The following is a 24,883-nucleotide window of genomic DNA, read 5'->3' on the forward strand; positions in this document are numbered from 1 at the left end:
TGGATTTGTCCTCTGCTTTTTGTGTACGGGGCATACGTGGGAAATGCTGCACATTGCCGGGTAGATGCCAGTGTTGTAGCTGTACTGGAACAGTTTGGCTAGGGGCGTGGCAAGTTCTGGAGCACCTGTCTTCAGTACTATTGCCGGAATATTGTCAGGGCCCATAGCCTTTTCAGTAACCAGTGCTTTCAGCCCTTTCTTGATATCCCATTGAGTGAATCAAATTGGCTGAAGACCGGCATCTTTGATGCTTCGGACCTCTGGAGGAGGCTGAGATGGATCATCCACTTGGCACTTCTAGCTGAAGATTGTTGCAAATGCTTCAGCCTTATCCTTTGCACTGATGTGCTGGGTTCCTACATCATTGAGGTTGGGGATATTTATGTAGCCTCCTCCTCCAGTGAGTTGTTTAATTGTCCACCATCATTCATGACTGGATGTGGCAGGAATGCAGAGCTGAGATCTGATCCACTGGTTGTGGAATTGCTTAGCTCTGTCTATCGCTTGCTGCTTGGCATTCAAGTAGTCCTGTGTTATAGCTTCACCAGGTTTTTAGGTATGCCTGATGCTGCTCCTGGCATGCCCTCCTGCACTCTTGGGTTGATCCCCTGGCTTGGTGGTAATGGTAGTCTGGGGGATATGCCAGGCCATGAGGTTACAGGTTGTGGTCGAGTACAATTCTGCTGCTGCTGATGGCCCACAGCGCCTCATGGATGCCCAGCCTTGAGTTGCTAGATCTGTTCGAAATCTATCCCATTTAGCACGGTGGTCGTACCACACAACACGATGGAGGATGTCCTCAATGTGAAGGCGGGACTTCTACTCCACAATGGCTGTGCGGTGGTCACTCCTACCAATACTATCATGGACAGATGCATCTGCAGCAGGCAGGTTGGTGAGGATGAGGTCAAGTTTTTCCCTCTTATTGGTTCCCTCACCACTTGCTGCAGACCCAGTCTAGCAGCTATGTCATTTAGGACTCGGCCAGCTCGGTCTGTGGTGGTACTACCAAGCCAATCTTGGTGATGGACACTGAAGTTCTCCACCCAGAGTATATCCTGCACCCTTGCCACCCTCAGTGCTTCCTCCAAGTGGTGTTCAACATGGAGGAGCACCAATTCATCAGCTGGGAGTGGGGTTAGGGGGTGGTACGTGGTAATCAGCAGAAGGTTTCCTTGCCCATCTTTGACCTGATGGAAGGTCATTGATGAAGCAATTGAAGGTAGTTGGGCCTAGGACACTGCCCTGAGGAATTCCTGCAATGATATTCTGGGGCTGAGGTCATTCTGACCTAACTGAATGGGCTGAGTGGCCTACTCCTGTTTCTATGGGCTGGATTTTAATGTGCAAATGGGCTGATGGCATGGGAAGAGGGAGGTTGGCATTGCTGATAGACACAAAATCTAGAAGGCATGTCTGTCAGTGGTGTTTTAAGAGACCACAGATCTAGCAGATGATTTCTGAGTTTCCTGACCATTTAGCATCAGCATGTATGGTGACAACCTGCAAGATGTGACTGCAACTCCAGGATTTAAAGCACACTCAAACATGCAAATTGAGGCAATTGGACATGGCAAGGAGAGATAAAGTAGTGATGCCATGGAAGGCAGAAGGTCAAAGCTACGCCAGCTACACCACCCTGAGACACTCTGCTGCTGGTAGCTGTAAGGACTCAGAGGGATATACTGTTCCCTAGCAACAGAAGGAAGAAGCTGGCTGGGTACACCAAGAGAACTTAATTAGAAGTGCACAAGAGGCAGGAAAGGAGAGCAAGAGCACATTCACCTATATCCTGATGTGTGTATCACCTAATCCCTTCACTCTGCCTTCTCAAGCATAGACCACCAGCACATCCCTCCTCACATCAACTTACCTTGCAGTTACACCCATCCTTCTCTCTCAATGAAAATCTTTACATCCCCATCTGTCCATTCACCACTCAAACTCACCGCCATCCTTGTGCAATATTCCACCTCTCCCTCATAGTCATCTTCAAGAAAGACTCTCCATCTGCCTGTTCCACACATACCATTATTTTCACTCAAAGGTCTCTTCTTTTGCTCTTTGAAGAAGAGAGCATGGATCAGAAGGGAGAGGCAGAGAATGGAAGGTGGCCTCCAGCCATCACACAAGTAACAGCTTTAGAGGAGGCAGTGCTGAAGATCAGAGGAGTCTGACTGTTAGGGTTGGGGCCTCCCAGCCATGAGGCAAGCAACACTCACTCATATTGACTTGATGTCAACAGTGTGTTAAATATGATCGCGTGCATATTGATAACGTCAAACATTCTTAGACAATACTCATTCCTGTCTTTTATCTTCCATAGGCCTTCTTGTATCTTGCAGAAGGTGATCTAGATCACCAATGGTGACTCCTCAGAACAGTAAACTCCATCTGTGGAGTCACAATCACAAAACTCATGCAGTTAATGCATCAGCTCACACTTCAGTGGGATCAGTAAAGGAAAGAGTTGGTTTTTCACAAAGCGACTCACACATCACAAGTGAGAAAGAGTGGTGACAAGGACAGCAGTGGAGAATCCATATCAGAGGCAGTAAGATTCTCCAAACTCTGTTCAGCTGAAAATAGATGCTGTACCCCAGGAACTGTTAATAAATAGGATATTTCTGGAGCAGCAGAATATGTGAGATGTACTGGCAGGCGTTCCAGCTGCACTGTACATCCTTGCAGAGAGATTGGAGGGGTCTTTAAGTTTGTATGATGCCACATGCATTAGTGAAGATGTCTTCTTCCAGAGTGGCCAACAGCATGGAGCATCAAACATTGCAATCACCCAAGTACACGTAAGCTTTCATCAATTGGTTCCACATTATGTATGCTACCTAAAATAGGATGACTAATAACCTAGCCTTGGTCATTCACTGGCCCATTGACCTACAGCAAAGCACATTTCTAGCGGATAGGCGTGGATCAGCCAGGAGAGGGGAGATGGCGAGGGGGGAGATGGTGAAAGGCGACATGGAAGTGGGACTCTGTTCAGGGCTTGCATTTCTCACCCTTGCTTCCAACCCTGTCCCAATGGCCAAAACTGCCCGAAGACAGGTGGGGCTCTCACAGGCTCCAAAACCCAGAAGTTGCTCAGCAGTTAGAGCAGGCATCTGAATGGCCACTGAAATACTGAAGCCACAAGGGTTGTACTACAGACAGGTGCTAGGAAAAGGAAGAGTAAAGATTAGTAGTTGCACAAAGGTATACATGTGGATCTCTTATACCATATTAGAATGTTAGCTTGTTTTATATTTGTGCCACATAAATATTACTGCTTTGCATCACTTTCTTGTCTTGCCCATTCTTGGTTGCTGGCTGGCATTTGGCCTTTTCACTTGTGTAATGATGAATGGGAAGACCAGAATTGATGCTATGCAATGGGAAGACGGGTGTCTTGGTTGATTTGTGTTAGTGGTGTTGGGAGTGGGAGTGGGAGTGAAGGTGGCATAAGTGGCTTTGCCAGTTGGACACACAAAAGTGAACCTCAATGGGGATGTGAGAATTTCCATGGGTAGAGAGGGAAGGGTGTACCTGCAAGCTAAATTGTCTTAAGTGTGTTGTGCTGTGTTGGGAAGGCAAAGTGGTTGGGGGGGTTAAAGTAATACACAAAGAAGAGTGGCTTAATTGCCACATGTGTGTAGCCTAATGCACTGAAGTGAAATACGGAAGTCAGCAGGTTGCAGCTGGCTTCCCGACACAATGGCAGTTTTCCTAGATTTCGCTCCTCCACTTATACCTAAAAATCATGCGCTTACCCATGTTAAAACTACCCACCCCACAATCCCCCCAACCGTTTTATATTTTTTATCCAAAACAAAAAGTTGAAGGAAGAAATGCACAACCAGTTTTAATCCAAGCAATCTTGAGAAGCTTTAATTAGATTAGATTGAAGGTGCACACCTGAATTGTTAGCAGGCCTGTCAGAGAACAAAGAAGTTGTTTGTAAGATTTCCTGCTTTTGTTTCAGATTACCAGCATCTGTGGCATTTTGTTCTTCGCTTGTGTTGAAGAGATGATCTATCAGCCTAGGCTGATATTCTGTAATCACCTATGTTTTCATTCTTCTAAACTTCAGAGGGATGATCTAATTGAAACATATAACATTTTTAGGACAGTTTGATAGGGGAAATGCTGAGAAGCTATGTCCCCTGGCTGGAACGTCTAGAACTAGAGGAAATAGTCTCAGGATAAGTGGTCAGCCATTTAGAACGGAGATGAGGAGAAGTTTCTTCACTCAGAAGGTTATGACTCTTTGGCATTCTTAATCCTGAGTGCTGCAGATGCTCAGTCATTGAGTATATCCAAGACTGAGATCAATACTGTTTTGTGCACTAAGGGAATCAAGGGATATGGTGAGAGTGGAAAAGTGGAGTTGATATAGAAGTTCAGCCATGATCTTATTGAATGATGGAGCAGACTCGAGGCTCTGTATGGCATACTCCTGCTCCTATTCCTTATGTTTTTATAGAAGTTTCTGGTCTTGCATTATTATTTCTTCCATAAGCAGGTAGGCACTGAAATCCCAAGCTCTTGACCTCCACCTGCCATTAACTTTCATACTAATCCTGCTTGAAATTTTGGAACATTTCATTTCGTTATCCACTGGCAGTTCAGTCACATGGGGATTCTTCAAAATTAGGGACAGAAGCTTTGCGAGGTCATTTTTGAAGCAAGTATTCAAGTGAAGGAAATGGCAGAGGCCCATCGAGAAGGGAGCACGGCATTGCAAGGAGGTAGAAAATAGCACACAATTGCAAGTCTACACTAACACAGCACTTCTCAGTGAATTCTTCATAGGATCTATGAGGCCTATAAATTCTTTGAGAATTAATATTTCATATGGTGTTACCTCCTCAAATGTTGCCTCCCTCGAGTTTTACTCCAATCTGCACTGTTCTTTCTGTTCCTGTATTAAAATAGCAAACAAGGGAACCCCATGGAAATCCCATGCTGCTTTTCACAACATCTTATTATGGAGGGTGGCAAAAATATCCAGTAATCTTAGAGGGTCCTTATGCTGTCAGAAACAAATCCAGTTCCAACTGCAAGGTGAGGGCAATTTAAAAAAAGCTTTTAAAAGTTCTTCTGTAACACAAGGAATGTTAATTGAAAGTTTGTTCAGGCTACAGGATCTAAAGTAAAGCACTTCCACCATTCTCAGCTTATATTCGCGACAGCTATCTCTCATTTTTATTTCTTCTGATTGCCTTGTGCAAACAAGGCATCAGATTCAGGAACTTCCATGCAACTGCCCCTCAGTATAACTGGTAATGAGGTAGCAGAATCATGGAGAAGCACAGCCATGTAAGGCTCAGTCCTCAAATCACAGCACAGTCATTATGGGATAGACATCCAATATAAATGAATTCTGCCCAGCAACCACCTCTAAAAGTGCCAGTATGCTTATTTAAGAGACAGAAATTTGTCCCATTTGGCAAGTACGAGGCCTTTGACTGTGGAAGTCAGAGTATCTACTGCACTTGTATGGCCATCTCCCGGATGTCAACTTGTGATGAGTCAGAAATAAACTGAATGATAAACAGGTCTCAAATGGAATGTGAATGAAATAATCGAGCAGGAATGTGATATAGACGCTTTGAGTATCATGTCTTTTTTTTCCTAAACTTCAGCAAACATATTTGGGGCAAAAAATCAAATCAAATTTAATAGTCAGAAAAAATTGGCTTTAATCTGCGAAACAACTTTGAAAGGAACAAAATCCTTACATAAACACCTACAAATATGTATACAAACTATGATGCTAAGAGGATTTTGCTGTCATCGGCAACTGAACTCTAAATATTCCCTTCAGCTGTCTCTATGTGAAGCAGGGACTGAACTCTCCATGTATGTCTCTCATTGATATGGGCAGTTGTACTCTCCATGTCAAACTGGAACTGCACCAAGACAGCAGTGTGTTAAGACTAGCTTTTCCAGGATTTATTGGGTTTATCACTAACTTGGTAATTCACCTTTTGAGGAAATTGTTGGGTTGCAAACTTAAATCAGAAGGCATCTCTGTAATGGGCGTGTCCTGGTTTCCAATATGAATTCTAAAAATGGGACACCGCCAAAACTTTAATCTGCCTTTTCTCTTTTCAGACGTCACGGGACCAAATTTGTCCAATCAGTATTTTCTGCTGTTGTTTGGTTTCTTGATAAGTATGGTCTGTTAGTGTTAGATGTTCTCTCAGGCAGAGTATCAAAGCATATTTTATTCATAAACACATTTGCAGACTAAGTCAATGGCAAAACTAATCTCGCTACAGCAGTAGAGTGTATCTCTGAACAGGCTTTTCATTTCAAACAAAACCACTTCTATTGTCTTGTCACATGGCCCCGAGGCACCCTGCGCTGTCACACGGCCCCGAGGCACCCTGCGCTGTCACACGGCCCCGAGGCACCCTGCGCAGTCACACGGCCCCGGGACACCCTGCGCTGTCACACGGCCCCGAGGCACCCTGCGCTGTCACACGGCCCCGAGGCACCCTGCGGAGTCACACGGCCCCGAGGCACCCTGCGCTGTCACACCGCCCCGAGGCACCCTGCGCTGTCACACGGCCCGAGGCACCCTGCGCTGTCACACAGCCCCGGGACACCCTGCGCTGTCACACGGCCCGAGGCACCCTGCGCTGTCACACGGCCCGAGGCACCCTGCGCTGTCACACGGCCCCGGGACACCCTGCGCTGTCACACGGCCCGAGGCACCCTGCACTGTCACACGGCCCCGAGGCACCCTGCGCTGCCACACGGCCCCGAGGCACCCTGCGCTGTCACACGGCCCTGAGGCACCCTGTGGTATATGTCAGTCTACTTCTTCATAGGCAGCCCTCAGATCGAGGATCACCTGCTTCCACTCTGGCTCAATGGGTCCAGAGATACTGATTAGTTCAATGTGCGATCCGCAGACTCTGCCACATGCGGGGCAGGTGGTGCTTGAAGGTTGGGGCAGATGAGGTGTTTGGCAGTTTGTGTGCTCTCTCTGACACCTTGACTTTGCCTCTGCGTGCACCCGATGTGATGATTTCGATGTGTTTGGTGCCTTCCAGAATAAACCTTCTCCAATTTGGTCAGTCACAAGCCAGGCACTCCCATTAGTCGGCAGAGATGTTTGATCTCTCCAAGGGTGCTTTCAGTACAGCCCCGAAGCATTTCCACTGTCCTCTGGGGGTCTCCTGCCCAGATTGAGTTCCGAATAGAACAGTTGCTTTCGGAGTCTGGTGTCAGGCTCAGCGGGGCTGGTTTTGAGTGACTGATACTAACATCATGATGAAAACGATCGAGAGATACAGGACCTAAACGAGTACGAACACAAAGCTTTTGCAGACTGGAAACTTCACCACGCCTCAAGAGAAAAGCAGCAGTCCTACACGCAGCTGAAGGCAATGGTACAGCATAAAACCTGAGACATAAATAACAAATGGCAGGTAGAAAGAGCACAGAGATCCAACAATTCACGGACACCAATGACACTGTGCAGTTTCTTCAGCACTGTAGACAGATGTATGCCAGTAGGGCTAAGCTGAAGGCTGAGTTAGATTGTAATGAGAGTTGTGTGTGGCATTTGTGCAAATGCTGTATGCATGCCTGTATCAGAACAGGTATTTTCTAGGGCAAATTTTTAAAAAGTGTGAAAATGTTCCATTTATCACTATGTCTTCCTTATATTTAGATGAATTACCCTCTGTAAATTGGAAAATACAACATTTCATACATGGTTTTCATTTTCCTGTTTAGGTAGTGATCTCGACGTCAGCCTCAATTCCAGGTTGCAAACCCACAAGTGGCCTTAGCAGGAAGTCAGTTGCAATCTACCCAGAGGTGCCAATTAGGAAGCCACCTCTGGAAGCCCCATCCAATTAAGAATGCGGGGCGGACCAGGGAAGTGAGAGGTCTAATCAGGTGGCCTGCAGCAATGTCTGGCTGGCAGCCCACTAGAAGAGGTGAACGCTGCTGCAGCAAGCAGGAGACTGTGGGTGGAGGCGCTCTCTGAAGCACTGCAAAAATTAATTCTCTCACACAGCTGTCAGACCATCATTGTGGAGGAGTCACCCTTCCAGGGTGGCTTGTGGCTGTAACTCTGGCCATCTCACTCCAATGGGTCTGTGCTGGGGTGACGGAGACGAGGTGTCAATGGAACCTTGGCCTGCTGTCAGGAGGCTGCCTCCACTTCAATTCTGGGCTTAATGGGGGGCCCATGCAGCATTGATAAGACCCCAATGTGCCATCACTTTGTCCCCAATTGGTCGATTAATGGGCAAAATTGTCTATCTACCGTTGTGAGGAGGGTAGCCTCTGCTGCATTGAACCCCACCAGTGGCAAGATTTACTTCAGGTCCTTCCTGCCTCCTAACCCACCTTTGCGGAATCAGGAAAATTCAACCCCTTATTTCTAGTTCTGTTATAGACCAGTTGATAGAGATTGATTGCTATGATTAATCAACAAATGCTCTTTTGCTGCATCCCTATAAGAACAGAAACTTAATACTATGTCATGTACAGCATCTGTACAATCTTCTTACCTGTCCCTTTAAGGCCATAAAGGTTTATTGCTGTAACATTTTAAGCTAAGTAGAAGCTACTTGCATTGGGACATCCTGAGGTCAATTCGAAAGTATTTTCTATTGTTGACTACGTTTCGCCAACCATTCCTCTCTTGAATATAGAAATTGGCACGTGTGACAGATATGTTTCAAAGAAATAACCAAGAGTCTTTTTTCTGCCATGTAGGGTAGGATTCAGCCATAAGGCCTTCCTATCCTCAAGCTAGATAAGGTTTTGTTACTTAAGAGCAAAATCAGTGCTTATATTGAAGTCAGCAATTACAATAGGAATGCTATTTACAATTTAAAGAATAAAACATCTCATATTTCAACAAAGGGATTAATGATGGATTACAACCTTTATGGTGCTTTAGCAGCCCCTCCTTCCTCCTCACACAGCTGCCCTTGTCCCCCTGCTCACTGCTGTCCTTGCCACTCTCCTCTACCTGCCCATCACTAAGTAACTTTATCCTGAAGCACTGATTTTTTATCTTTCCCGTGTCTGGCAAGGACAGGATGTGTGGGGGAACAGAGAATGAGGTTAAACTAAAGCTAGCGTGGCACTCACAGGAACCATGCTACACAAGTGTATCAGGCCATTTGAAAAAGTGAATTTCAGGAAAACAGGGAAGGACATCACTGAGATTTAGAAGTTGGGGTCCAATGATACCAGTGAGGCTTCAAAGCTATTGTCACTTGTGACGCGATGCCAGCCTCGCCAAGAAAATCCGGTATCAAAGGGAAACAGTCCTAGATGTGGGTTCAGAAGGTCAGTTGATTTACATTTTTTAGCTTTCCTTCTGGACGGTGGAAGGAAACTTTAGCCTCCCTCATCCCGGTTTTCACTCCACTTCTCCCCTCAATCCCTGTCAACTGCTCCTTAGGCCACACACCTGAATGCCAGGGATAATTCCTGCAGCTTCCCAACTGATGTTTCTTGCCACATTTATCTGTCTCCCACCTGCCATCCTCATGTTATTGATGGCAAGTGCTTAATCACACAAAGGGAGTAAAAATTCTGTGTTGTCCAATCTGTTAGCCACTAGCTAGATGTGGATAATGGAAAATTCAGGTACGGCTAATTGTATTTTTGATTGGAAAATCAAAAAGGAGTATTAGGCACCACCATCGTCCTCAATCCAATTAAATTCACACCATGGCAGAATTTACAACCAACAGCTTAGTAAGCCTGGCAGTGCCATACCCTTTAAAACACAGTGCATTATTCATTCTACCAGAAAAGTGCAACTGAATGTTATCAGATACATCCCTTTAAGACTGCATGGTCTAATTGCTGTGCCTTTCTGGAGTCAGTTAGATGCTAATTGCTCTTAGGCTGTCTCTCTCTCTTCAGTGCTAATTTTTAAAAAAACTGTGATTTGCATTCCTGGTTCCCAGCTTCACTCGCTGGAACGCATATCAGGAAATTAAGGGTGCATTCCCTCTGATTTTCGACCAGTTAATTTTAAGATGCAGAAGATCATTGGAGAGCAAACCATCTCATTCCTAATATGTTCTCCCAATGGTCAAGTTCCATCCTAGGAATGGCAGTTCATAAAATTCAAGAATTATAAATGCAAAGAAAGACTTAATATGTTGGGGCTGTTTTTATTCGGGTGCAGGAGGATTTGGAGGTGGCTTGAGAGAGATGCTTAAAATTACAGAGGGATGCGACAGGGTAGGTGCAAACAGAGTGTTTTCAATGACTGAGATGTCTAGAGAACGGACATGAAGGTATAAGATCAAATGCAAGAGATCTGCTATATGAACAGGAGAAACTTTCTTTTTACATCCTTATAAAGACTGTGAATTGCCGTAATTCCAAAGGATCATCATCTGCCGGAACAATTCACAACTCTTTTTGAAAACACTGAAAAACTGCAGCAATGACACGCAGTTATTGCAAAATCATTTTAATTGCTTCTAAATACTAAAATTTGGAATTTAAAAAGTTGGCACATTATAGGTGCAATTATTTCACAATTGTGTTGAAAATATCAAATATAATAAAATTTGTGACCTTGAATTTACTGAGGCTTTTGCCAGATTCCTGCCCTAACTCTGCCAGGAGTCTGAAGGAACCCACCTAAGAAAGGGAGCACCTGGAATACTGGGGTTAGCCTTTATAGGGGCAGAATCTCCATTTGCCCATGGAGGCATGGTCAGGGGCACGGATATCCTAAGAAGGAGCCTAGCTTGATACTGGAACCCAGTCACTGGGAGAGAATAGACACACCTGCCTCCAAATGAGTGTAGGTGAGTCCAATTGGGGTAGGGGAATTGTGCTCAGCGTGGGGAACTGTGAGCAAGAAATAATATTAGAAAATTGGATCAGCGCACTTAGGCAGACAGGGAACTGAATGGTGTTTCACAGTGGAGGGAAGGGATGGTTCATGGACTTGCAGGTCACTGGAGATGCACCTGAAATCGCAAGGATTCCTGCAAACCTAATTCATTTAGAGTGCCCTACTGCTAACTATCAAACACCAGTGCTGGAGGGCAGACAGGATTCCTGTGTAACTTCCAGGAATGCTGGGAAGTGATGGCATAGTGGTATTGTCACTAGACCTGTACTCCAGAGACCCAGGGTAAGGCTTTGGGGGACTGGGTTTGAATCCATCCACAGCAGATGGTGAAATTTGAATTCAATAAAAATCTGGAATTAAAAGTCTAATGATGACCATGAAATCATTGCTGATTATTGTAAAAAGCCATCTGGTTCACTAATGTCCTTTGGGGAACAAAATCTGCCATCCTTACCTGGTCTGGCCTACATGTGACTCCAGACCTACAGCAATGTGGTTGGCTCTTAAGTGCCCTCTGAACAAGAGCAATTAGGGATGGGCAATAAATGCTGGCCTAGCCAGTGATGCCCATATCCCATGAACGAATAAATAAAAACTAAAAACAATTTGGGGACCTATAACTTTGTACTGCAAACAAGATCATTTTAAATATTGGCAAATCAAGGAGAATGTACAAAAGTTACAGTGCCAGAAACTATGATTTTTGAAAATATAATCAGAGGTGAAATGATTCAGACAGTAGTATGCTAAATTTGGGTAAATTGTTAGTGGAAGGAAAGTTTTCTGGGGCAAATAAATTCCTCAATATTGAGGACCTCAGAGATCATGAATTAGCGGAGAAAACTTAACAGTGAGTTTTAATTTCAATGAAAGTGGAGGGAAGTTATTGGAGAAGAGCTTAGTAGGCAAAACAACTAAGATCTACAACAGTTATACACTTATATTCTGATGAATATTGATGGAGAAACTGAGTGGCATAACGATTTGTGATTGGAGCTGTTGCAACACAAATGGCTTCGAAGATGGCTTTATCAGAATTGGCCTCAGGTTCTTACCAGAAAACTGGAAGGCTTCCTTTCTTCCCTCATGATATTTTCAAGCCCATTCTCTAGAGAACCAAATACTACAAAAGAAAGAGAAACATCACTATTGCTGGCAGCCAATACTCACTCAGTTCTGATTTCATTTTCCACTCTGCATGTAACATGGCACTTCACATCTCATTAAATTGGAAAAGGATGGATTTCAATGCATTCATCATTTTCAATTCTCAAAAAGCAAACTGCAATACAATACAATAAATAGAATGTGAAAACCGGTGAATTGTCAACGATCATGTTCTTGTATCATTGAGGTCTTGTTCAATTACTGACATTAATCAAATGCTGCTTAAAATTTGTAGCGAAAGTTTGATAATAGAACCCAGGCACACTATGGAGAATAGAATGTTCAGATGCTAAACATTCAGGACCCGGAATGCTTCTCACAGACAGATGAAATATATATTTAGTTTCATGCTTACCACTATCACTATACTTCCTGCTCAAACTTGACAGTCCATGTGGAGGATCAGCACCTTCCTCTGGGACTTCAGCCAGGTCAGAAGCCTGAGATAAAATGAGGAAAACAGTAAGTACATGTGGTCACGAATGGAAATTAAAACCAGTCACGTTGATGAGGTTTCAATAACTTCAGCATAAAGTTAGTTTAAAAAAATCTGCTAAAACCTGAAACCGAAACAGAAAAAGCAGGAAATGCATCTATGAAGACTGTCAACAGTCAGAAAAAGGGAGTAGGTTATATTTATATTATATTAAACAAACAGCAAACAGGCACAAGGAAAGACCAATTGAATGATTTAATAGATCATTCAGTTAATCAATAGGCATCTTGTATATTTCCCTCAGGCCTCAATTCCTTGGCTATTTACATAATCTTTGTTTTGCTAACATCCTTGATTTCTTCAATGCTTCTATATATCTCAGTGCTGGCCCCAATTCCTCCACTTCGCGACCTTCATTCTAGGTTACAGCTTAATCTTGCTCCTCAGTTCTTTGCCCTTACACCTGTTGCACCCTCTACAACTCTTTCAGCAGCATGATGACCAGCTACGTAATTTACTGCTCGTAGTGCTGAACTTGGTGATGATAACATATAGCAGGAAACTTGGGTGTAAAAAGAAAATTGTGCCCGCTACAAGTCAGGTGTGCTGACCTCTACATCCAAATAGCTGGTGCAGGCTCTGATTGTAGGATGCTCTGATTGTAGGATGCTCTTCACCTCGAGTGCTGGAATGTTAATTTACCCCATAGTTTCTGGTATTTACTGACCAGTAAACTGAAGAGCTGCCAGGACATGTAAGGGGTTGGGGGGGGCTGCATATTGGAATCATTTCCTGCTACATTGTGTGGGCTGGGGCAGGGGTTCGCCTTATTTATTTTAGCTGCTTCACCAGACTACAATGGCCCAAGGACAAGGCAGAGATAAAGGTGCATCAGGTACCGAGAGCACAGCGAGAGCAGCGGCAGCCTGAGAGCCCGGCAGACACGGCAGCAGAAGCCTGAGAGCCCAGTGGGAGTGGCGTCAGCGGCGGCGGCCCGAGAACCCAATGGCGGCGGCTGTGGCCCAAGAGCCCGGCAGCGGCCCGAGAGCCCAGTGGCAGCGGCGGCGGTCCGAGAGCCTGGTGGCAGCGGCGGAGGCCAGAGAACTCGGTGAGAGTGGCGGCGGCCCGAGAAAATGGTGAGTACTGCAGCAGCCTGAAAGCATGGCAAGAGCAGAGGCCCGAGAGCCTGGTGAGAGTGGCAATGACCCAAGAACACTTTGAGAGCAGCGGCCAGAAAACATGGCGAGGATAAATTGCAAACTGGCATCACAGGACAAGGGCTGCAGGGTTTAGTATTAGAGAATACAGAATACAGGGTTTAGTATTAGAGAATACAGAAAACAGGGTTTAGTATTAGAGGATACAGAAAACAGGGTTTAGTATTAGAGGATACGGAAAACAGGGTTTAGTATTAGAGGATACAGAAAACAAGGTTTAGTATTAGAGGATACAGAAAACAGGGTTTAGTATTAGAGAATACAGAAAACAGGGTTTAGTATTAGAGGATACAGAATACAGGGTTTAGTATTAGAGGATGCAGAATACAGGGTTTAGTATTAGAGGATACAGAAAACAGGGTTTAGTAGTAGAGAACACAGAAAACAGGGTTTAGTATTAGAGAATACAGAAAACAGGGTTTAGTAATAGAGGATACAGAATACAGGGTTTAGTATTAGAGGATGCAGAATACAGGGTTTAGTATTAGAGGATACAGAAAACAGGGTTTAGTATTAGAGAATACAGAAAACGGGGTTTCGTATTAGAGGATACAGAAAACAGGGTTTAGTATTAGAGAATACAGAAAACAGGGTTTAGTATTAGAGGATACAGAATACAGGGTTTAGTATTAGAGGATGCAGAATACAGGGTTTAGTATTAGAGGATACAGAAAACAGGGTTTAGTATTAGAGAATACAGAAAACAGGGTTTCGTATTAGAGGATACAGAATACAGGGTTTAGTAATAGAGGATACAGAAAACAGGGTTTAGTATTCTGGTAAATTTTGAATTTAAATTAATCAACTGTAAGTAAGACTTGATCAATTCATGAATTATCAAATTGGCTTAAGTTTTTATATTAATCTTATTAGAATCAGTGTTCAATTAATTGGGTCTAGGGCTAAGTTTAAATTAAATAACAAGGGATAGTACCACTGAAGAGTTCTGAATTTTTCAGTAAATTAAAATCTGAGATGTATAGATAATAAGGGTTACGTAAAACCTTTAAGCTAACCACCCCATAAAATAAAGTGCTGTCTGCACAAGGGCAGCAGCTGATTAATGAGTAGCTGATACATTGCTCGTGAGTTTTTTTAAAATTTAAGCCTTATGTTTATGTCTGTTGTCAGTTATTAGTCAAATAAATAGACATGTTAGGTCAAATGGGTCCCCTTGAGTGCACATCCTGTTCGATATGGGAGCTCCATGCTGCTTCTTGTGTCCTTGACAACCACATGTCCAGGAAGTGTCATCAGCTAGAGCAGTTCGAGCTTTAGGTTTTGGAGCTTGCGCAGCACCTGACATCACTCCAGTTCAGTTTCTGGTCAATGGTAACCCCCAGGCAGTGGGGGATTCAGCGACGGTAATGCCATTGAATGTCATGGGGAGATGGTTAGCTTCTCCCTTGTTGGAGATGGCAATTGCCTGGCGCTTGTATGGTGCGAATGTTACTTGCAACTTATCAGCCCAAGCCTGAATGTTGTCCAGGTCTTGCTGCAAATGGACATGGACTGCTTCAGTATCTGAGGAGTTGCGAACAGTGAACATTGGTCAACCGTCAGCGGATATCTCCACTTCAGACCTTATGATGAAGGTAAGGTCATTGATGAAGCAGCTGAAGATGATTGGGCTGAGGACACTATCTTGAAGAACTCCTGTAGCAATGTCCTGGGGCTGATATGATTGGCTTCCAACAACCACAACCATCTTCCTTTGTAGAAGGTATGATTCCAACGAGTGGAGAGACTAACCCCCCTACCTCTGCCCGATTCTGATTGACTTCAATTTTGCCAGGACTTATGCCACACTCAGCCAAATGCTGCCTTAACGTCAATGGCAGTCGCTCTTACCTCTGCTCTTGAGTTCAGTTCTTTTGTCCCTGTTTGCAGCAAGGCTGTTACCAAGTTACATAGATGGATTGGAGAAGCTAAGGCTGCTCTCCTTAGAGGAGATTGAGAGGAGGTTTGATAAGAAATGTTCAAAATTATGAGGGGTCTAGACAGAGTAGATAATGAGAAACTGCTCCCCTTGCCGAAAGGGTTTAGAAGTAGAGGACACCAAATTAACATGAATGGCAAAAAAACAAAAGGCACCATGAGGCAAAACTTTTTAATGCAGTTATTTTTTTTATTTATTTGTTCATGGGATGTGGGTTTCATTGGCAAGGCCATCATTTATTGTCCATGCCTAATTGCCTTTGAGAAGGTGGTGATGAGCCACCTTCACGAACCGCTGCAGTGCAAGTGTCATAGGTCCACCCACAACGCTGTTAGGAAGGGACATCCAGGATTTTGATCCAGCCACAGTGAAGGAACTGTGATTTAGCTCCTGTAAGTGGTTAGGGTCTGGAATGTGGAGTCTGAGAATGTGGTGGAGGGAATGGGATAATTATCTAAAGAGAAAAAATTTACAGGGTTACAGGGAAAGGGTGGGGTAGAGGAAATAGCTAAGTTGCTCTGCAGAGAGCCGGAATGGACACAAGGGGCTGACTGGCCTCCTTCTGCGCTGTAACCACTCTTGATTCTATGACCATGTGTCAATTTCAACTACTGGGTGTCTTTCTGATTCCAATTCAGTATCTTTCAACTAATATACTATACATCATTGTTGAATTTAAACAATCGTATCTAAATTAGTGTGCTAGTATGTTGCTGTACCCACAGCTCTCCCTATTTTAGTGCTATAAGCAAGTATGAGTAGCTGACATTTAGCGTAGACATCAATGCTTCAATGAATAAAAATAGTGAAGCAGTCCACGTCCATATGCAGCAAGACCTGGACAACTTTCAGGCTTGTGCTGAAAGTGGCAAGTAACATTCACGTCACACAAGTGCCAGACAATGACCATCTCCAACAAGAGAGAATCCAACAATCAATGTTCAATGGCATTAGTATCACTGAATCCCCAACTACCAACATCCTGGTGGTTACCATTGACCAGAAACTGAACTGAACCAGCCATATAAATACTATGGCTAAAAGAGCAGGTCAAAGGCTAGGAATTCTGGAGCGAGTAACTCACTTCCTGACTCCCCAAAGCCTATCCACCATCTATAAGGCACAAGGCAGGAGTGTGATGGAATACTCCCCATTTGCCTAGATAAGTGCAGCTCCAACAAAAGCAAGATGCTCGACACCATCCAGGACAAAGCTGCCTGCTTGATTGGCAGCCCATCCACCACCTTTAACACTCATTCCCTCCACCACCGATGCATAATGGCAGCAGTGTGTGCCATCTACAAGATGCACTGCTGCAATTCACCAAGGCTCCTTCAGCAGCACCTTTCAAGCCCACAACGTCGACAACCTAGAAGGACAAGGGCAGCAGATGAATGGGAACACCATCACATGCAAGTTTCCCTCCAAACCACACATCATCCTGACCTGGAACTATAATTACTGTTCCTTCACTGTCGCCTGGTCAAAATCCTGGAACTCCCTTCCTAACAGCACTATGGATGTACCTACACCACATGGGCTGCAGTGGTTCAAGAAGGCAGCTCACCACCACCTTCTCAAGGGCAAGGGAAAATCGGCTGCCTTGTGTAACTCTGTCTGCTTGACCAACAACAGGGAAAATAAAAACAGGAGCAAGGATTTGTTCTTAGCTCAGCAATGCATCAGAGGAAGGACTGGGTCAACCAGAGTTATTGAAGTCACAGTTTAACAATGAACAGAACACAATTACCAAAAGGGTTATTTACAGAGTTACGCTGAGGCGAGTCAGATCCACTGCCAGACCCTGACTTCTTGGTTCTTTGAGCCAGGGAAGTTCCAAACCGGAGTGTTTCATACACTGGGTCTATTTTACTGCCGCAAGCTTTATCAGAAAATAAACAGAAAGAGACAAGTGAACTGAGGGAAACTAGCAGCAATGAGCCACACAAGTGAACAAGACATACATCTGCCCTCAATAAAGGAAGTTCAGTACTTACCAATAGGCATCACTTCTTTGATGCACCCATATTGTTCATGAATTAATAATGGGGAGCTATAGTAACGTCGAAACCCTTTTGGCTGTCAATAAGAGAACAAGCATATGAGCAGCGATAAGTAGAGGATGATAACATACAACATATGTTATACAATCATACAACAGAAGGAGGATGTTCAACCCATTATTTCATTTGGGACATCCTGAGATTATGAAAGGCACTGCATAAATGCAAATCCTTCTTTCTTCTTTCTTTCTTCCATGCCCTCAGTAAGTTTCAAAAGGAGAATCCATTTGCTAAAATGTCTGTCTTAATATTCAACAATTAATAAGAATTCATGGCAATTTTAATCAATAAAAGAGTGTCAGAAACCAGGGGATGTGCATTTAAATGACCAGGGAGCTATCAACACCAACATGGTTGACTCACCGCTGCCCTTTAAAGTGGCCTAGCATGTCACTCCAGTCTGTCAAACCCTTACAAATAATAAATATGCTGCAATGGTTCAAGAAAAAGGCCCACCACCACCTTCTCAGGGCAACTAGGAATGGGGCAGAAGTGACAGCCTTGCCAGCGAAGACAGCAGACTAAGAATGAATTTTTATAAACAGGTGACCAGTGGGTGCTCTTCTCATTATACTGGCCCTGAGGCCTGGCTAATTTAAGACCCGGGTCTCATCCTCACAATAGAGTGTTAGAACTATGTTGTCAAAGATGTCCTTTCAATCAAGATGCTAAAATGATATGTTTGCCTATAAGCTGGAACATAACTGTATCCATGGCACCTGTTGAAAAGCAAGAAGTTCCTTTAGTAGGACATTAAAGGAACTAAAAGCCAGTATTCACCTCTCAATAAACACCACAAAAAAGAGACCAACTGGTTATTGTTCTCACTGCAGTTTGTGGGATTTTGCTGAAGTAAATCTGCTGCTGTGTTTGTCTACATAACAACACTGACTGTGCTTTAAAAGTAGTCTGTTGATTGTGAAGCAGTTTGCCACGCCCTCTAGAATTGCAAGGTGTTTCTTTTTCTCCAGAATTGTACTGGAATCATATTTAATGCATTTAAGCTTATGGCGAACTACATACTTGCATTTGTTTTATCTAGGTTTTAGCTAATTGGAATGAACTCAAGTACATTAATAATCCAGGGATGAGGGAGACTTCTGTTACGAAGGATAGATTAGAGAAGCTTGGGATGGTCTCCTTAGTGAAGAGAAAGTCGAGAGAAGATTTGTTGGAGCGGTTCAAAATCATGAGGGTGTGGACAGGGTAGGCAGGGAGAAACTGTTCCCATTGGTGGAAGAGTTAACAACCAGAGAAGACTGATTTAAGGTGAATAACAAAAGAAGCAAAGGCATCTTGAGGAAAAGCTTTTTTTACACAGTGAGTGGTTGGGACCTGGAATGTGCTGCCTAAGAGTGTGGTGGAGATTTAATCGTGGTTTTCAAAAGTGTATGGGATCATTACCTGAAGAGAAAAAAATGTAGGGCTAGGAGGAAAAGGACTAGCTTTTAGGGACTAACTTAGATGATCATACAGAGAGCCAGCATGGACCCAATTGACCAAATGGCCTCCAGTGTCCTCAACTTTATTACAGCATAGCCGATGGTAAAGGCGGAGTTGTTCAAATCCCAGAGGGAAACTTGAAACAACTGTCGTAATCCATTTTTGCAATTTGTAATTTTGAGATGCAGACTTTGAATTCAGTAGGAATAAGACATTGGATCTCGTGGTTTTTATATAAAACTAAATTAAACATTTATTAATTTAACAACAAATTAAACACATACACATGACTACAAATTACTACTATAATAACTTGTTAACAAATCCCTAATTTAATCGCCTCCAGGTAAATTTCCACTAAGGCAACAGTAACCCATAGACTTCAAATAGACACCAGGAAAAGCACATTTAACCTTATGAATTCCAAATGAGGATCCTTTGCAAGTTGGTTGGGGGTGTACAGGCTGGTTAAGTCTTAAGTGCCTCTACCTTACACACACACAAACTCCTTTCTTTATATACCTAGCTTTCCAATTGAATGTAAATTTTCTATTGTATCACTAAGTCTTTTGAACTTCAGCTCTTCTAACAATAAAACACCTTTCATAGCACCAATTTTATTAGTAAGCTGAAAAAATAAACACATTGTTTGGCTTCTTCTAGCTAGGTGCAAGATTTTACCCGCAGTCTTGAGTGGTTTATTTAACAAATGCAAATGAACACTTTACCTTACTGTTCTTCTTACTGTGCACCCAATTAACGCCTCAAAATTACCATACATCAAAACACGCAGGCTAGCTGGTTTTAATCCAATTAAGACACACAGACACACACCTTGACACAGACCCCCCACTAGAATTCTATTTTAAAAAATAATTTCCAATAACATTATACACATTAATATCTCTTCATGACAACTTAAATAAGGGCAATTACAGTGGTATGAAGAAAGAGTTGTTTAAAGCAAGCTGGGAAAATAGACTAAGGGGAAGGTCAATGGATGAGCAGTGGCAGACACATAAGCAGGTATTTCAGAACGCTCAGCAAAAATTTATCCCGGTCAAAAAGAAGGACTCGAAGAGAAGGATGAACCACCCATGGTTAACAAAGGTGGTCAAGGAGAGTGTCCAATCAAAAACTAAGGCATACAAAGTGGCAAAAGCTAGTGGTAGGCTAAAGGATTGGGAATGTTTTAGAAACCAGTAGCGGATGACTAAAAAGCTAATAAAGAGGGAGAAAATTGATTATGAAAGTAAATTGGCAAGAAAGATAAGAAGCAAGAGCTTCTACGGGTATATAAAAAGAAAGAGAGTGGCTAAAGCGAGCGTGGGACCCTTGGAGGATGTGACTGGAGAATTGATTACGGGGAACAGGGAAATGGCAGATAAGTTAAACCAATATTTTGCATCAGTCTTCACAGTGGAGGACATTACAAACATCCCAAAGATATTAGATAAGCAAGGAGCTAATGGGAGGAAAGATCTTGTAACAGTATCTATCACGAGGGACAAAGTATCTGACAAACTAATGGGGCTAAAGGTAGATTAGTTGCCAGGGCCTGATGGCCTGTATCCAAGGGTTTTAAACGAAGTGGCTGCAGATATAGTGGAGGCATTGGTCAAAATATTCTAGAACTCAATGGATTCCGGGAGGGTCCGAGCGAGTTGGAAAACTGCTAATGTGATGCCCCTATTCAAGAAGGGAGGGAGACAAAAAGCAGGAAACTATAGGCCAGTCAGCCTAACGCCTGTCATTGGGAAAATGCTAGAGCTCGTTATTAAGGAAGAAATAGCAGGACATTTAGAAAAGCTTAATGCAATCAAACAGAGTCAAAACGGATTTGTGAAAGGGAAATCATGTTTGACAAATTTGCTAGAGTTCTTTGAGGATGTGACAAGCAGAGTTGATAAAGGGAAACCAGCAGATGTAGTGCATTTGGATTTCCAGAAGGCATTCGATAAGATGCCACATAAAAGGTTATTGCACAAAATAAGAACTCACGGTATTGGGGGGTAATGTATTAACATGGATTGAGGATTGGTTAACACACAGAAGACAGAGAGTCGTGATTAATGAGTATTTTTCAGGTTCGAAAGGTATAACTAGTGGAATGCCACAAGGATCAGTTCTAGGGCCTCAATTACTATCTATATTAATGACTTGGAGGAGGGGGCAGAGTGTAATGTATCCACATTTGCTGATGAAACAAAAATAGGTTGGAGGGCATGTTGTGATGAGGACATGAGGAATCTGCAAGGGGATATAGATAGGTTGAGTGAGTGGGCAAAAACTTGGCAGATGGAGTTTAATGTAGGAGAGTGTGACGTCATGTACTTTGGTAGGAAGGATCAAAAGGCAGATTATTATTTAAATGGAGCGAGACTCCAAAAAAGTGTAGCACAGAGGGATCTGGGTGTTCTTGTACATGAAACACAAAAAGTTAGCACGCAGATGCAGCAAATAATTAAGGCAAATGGAATTTTGGCCTGTATTGCTAGGGGGGGTTGGAGTTTAAAAATAGGAAAGTCTTATTACAACTGCACAGAGTGTTGGTGAGGCCGTACCCAGAGTACTGTGTACAGTTTTGGTTCCCGCATTTAAGAAAGGATATACTGGCATTGGAGGCAGTTCAAAAGAGATTCACTAGGTTGATTCCTGGGATGAAGGGGTTGGCTTATCAAGAACGACTAAACAGGTTAGGCCTTTATTCATCAGAGTTTGGAAGAATGAGGGGTGATCTTATCGAAACGTACAAGATTCTGAAGGGGCTTGACAGGGTAGATGTTGAGAAGATGTTTCCACTAGTGGGGGAATCTCAAACTAGGGGACATAGTTACAGAATAAGGGGACACTCATTTAAAACTGACATGCGAAGGAATTTTTTCTCTCAGAGGGTAGTGAATGTCTGGAATTTTCTACCCCAGATAGTTATGGAGGCTAGATCACTGAAAGTATTTAAAGAGGAGGTAGATAGATTTTTCAAATATCGGGGAATTGAGGGCTATGAGGAGTTGAGGCCTGGGGCAGATCAGCCATGATCTTATTGAATGGCCTACTCCTGCTCCTATTTCTTATATTCTTATGTTATGTTCTGTGCTGTAACCATTCTATTATTCTATAATGCAAATAGGCTACCAGTGATAATTTAATTGCAAAGAATATTAAAATAATTAGGGTGAAATATTCTATGGCATGTACAACCCTCCAGACAAGGTGACATTTGTGTTCCTGAATTTCTCACAGTAAAGATTGATTACACTAATTTTTCTAATTACACGTTCCAGGCCTGCCAGGAATACATAACACATGTGTGCGCACATAATTTCCTGTGTACACACAACTTTTTGATATGTGCCAAAGGTCAAATTCAGCCCCCAGCAGGGTGCGACCTTTGTATGCTCATCAACAAACTGGATAATTCATCTCTAAATTTTCTTACCTCGCTTGTAATATTACTTTTCCAATTGTATCAAAACAGCAACACCAATTAGGCTTGTGAGACAATTAATTTTCTGCTATCAAGATGGGCCAAATGGCCATCTTCTGTGCTGTAACCATTCTAGGGGTGTAATCCTCCCAGATTTGCACTGAGTGTGGAAGCAGGCAGGTAAAAAGGCGTTTTACCCGCCAGCCGCAGTGGCAGCTTTTCACACCTATTTGTCCTAAACTTGCCACATTAATTATGCATTAAACACGCCGTTTCCGTGGTGGGCGGACTCTCATTCACCCGCCACACCATCATCTCGCTAAACACTATGTTTAAAGTGCAGCCGTGTGCACACCTCTCAGTGCTTCCAGCCCACGGCTGCTGCTGGGAAGATATGGCCCTGAGATGCAAAAAGACTGCAGCCCTCAGGTTCAATGATACACCCCTTGAGCGCTTTTTGGACGCAGTGGAGGTTCGCCGTAATGTCATCTACACCCACTCTGGTTTCAGGATGAGCAGCAGCATCATTAATCCGGCTTGGGAGGCAGTGGCAGCCGTAGTCAGCACTGATACCCTACAAAAGAGGACAGACGTCCAGTGCCGCAATAGGATGAATGATCTCCTCTGTTCCACCAGGGTAAGTCACTCTTGTCATCACTCTCAACTCACACACTCACAAACCCATCACACGTCCACAATGCGCTCACTCACTGCCGGTTCAAGGGACATCACCATTCACTCTCACACACACCTTCATTGTCTTCATCACATCTATGGCACCACTCACCACCCATACATGCCAGGCATACTTATCATCTGGCTGGCAGGTGTCCTGCTTACACTCTCTCCATCTCTATTCATGCAGGGCAAGCTGGCACACAAGAAGAGGTCACAGACCAGTGGAGGAATGCCTGAAATCAAGGTCCTCACAGACTTTGAAAAGAGAGTCATCCAGCTGGCCGGCGAGGATCTGGACCATTCCTGTGCTGATAGTGAGGTCGGTGGTGCTCTACCAAGTGAGGATCCAGCCGTGCAACATCCATCAGACAACCTTGCTGTGAGTGATGTGCCCTGTTTCACAGGCTCCTGCTATGCACTAATTATATCTCCTTGCTTTCGCAGGCACATCTGGGAAACAGCTGAGGGAGTCTGTGACCCAGGGCCTCCAATCAAGCCCTGAAGAAGCCTCTGAAGAAGAATCTGAAGACACCCGCCTTGAAGTCCCATCACAGCTTCACCCAGACCCTCCACCGGTGCAGAGACACACCTTGGTGGGACCTAGCTTTAGAGTAGCCGCAGTATCACAGTCTGGTGAGCACATTGCACTGTCTGATCAACAGCAGTCGGTGGCAGGAACTTCCCAGGTTTCTGGTAACTTCTGGGGGCCAGAAATTTGCTGAGTCCAAGTCAGATGATGAGCCTATGGACTCGGTCACGTCACAGTTGCTGGAGCTGCAAAGGCAAGCTCGGGAACATCAGGAAGGATGTCCACTGCACTCCGAAAGCAGGCCAGAGCCTTCCATGTCTTCGCCCTCCAGAAGACGCACGCCAAGGACATCACATTCAGTAGGTTTCCTCCACCTCCGCTGTGGATGTCATGGGAGAACTAAGACATAAGCGGCAGGGTTAGGAAAGTTAAGATGTGTTGAACAGCCTGGGCGCGGGTGTTAATCACTTGTACATAATGTTCACTATTGTAAATAAACTCCCAAGAATGTCTCCTTGCCTATGGCTCCTTGTTCTGATGAGCAGTGTTCGTGTCACTCAGATGTGAAATCTTGGTTCCTGCACAAGATTAAGGCCGGTATAACAGTCCAGGGCCTCTTTCCCTGTGCTTTGTGCAGCCTTCAGACCAAAGTGATGATCCAGCCTCACACTCCCTGGACACCATTACTGATGTCTGCACCTCGATGATGCCTGTCATTGCTGCCAGAATGTCGTGGGCATGCATCGCAGAGTTCTGTCATTCATTCTGTGTGCTCTCAGCACCTTTAAGCCCCCATGTCTTTAGCATCTAGGACCAGTGACGCTGTACTCCTGAAGGGGTCAGGTGGTGAAGGCGGACAAAGGATCAGATGTTTATAAAGTTTATTGGTTGCATCTCTATGATATGACCCTGATCACAGAGCACAAACAAGCTGCCCTTGGCCAGACAGGATTCAGACATTCTCAGAGGCTATGAAAAGATCTGTGGTGTCTCCTCACTGCATGTCATCACCATCCTCCACAAATCTAACAGCTATAATGGCCTCCTGTGCAGGCCTGTCTCGTCTGGCCAGTGCGAGGGCCTCCACACCCTCATCACCATTGACGTCCTTCTCATTGGAGGAGAT

The 24,883-nt window shown here is 43.9% G+C and overlaps 1 protein-coding gene across 1 annotated transcript in view; it reads right to left on the minus strand.

The window, feature by feature from the left end:
* stac (SH3 and cysteine rich domain) overlaps positions 1-24,883 on the minus strand; it is a 218,465-nt gene that overhangs the window by 106,247 nt on the left and 87,335 nt on the right. The window contains exons 4-7 of the mRNA XM_078540102.1: positions 17,615-17,696; positions 17,384-17,499; positions 12,381-12,465; positions 11,914-11,981 (exon numbers count right to left, since the gene is read on the minus strand). Of these exons, the coding sequence (XP_078396228.1) occupies positions 11,914-11,981; positions 12,381-12,465; positions 17,384-17,499; positions 17,615-17,696 (351 nt within the window). The remainder of the gene's footprint in view (positions 1-11,913; positions 11,982-12,380; positions 12,466-17,383; positions 17,500-17,614; positions 17,697-24,883) is intronic.

Source organism: Cetorhinus maximus, chromosome 4 (genome assembly GCF_964194155.1).
Source record: "Cetorhinus maximus chromosome 4, sCetMax3.hap1.1, whole genome shotgun sequence".
NCBI classification, from domain to species: Eukaryota; Metazoa; Chordata; class Chondrichthyes; order Lamniformes; family Cetorhinidae; genus Cetorhinus; species Cetorhinus maximus.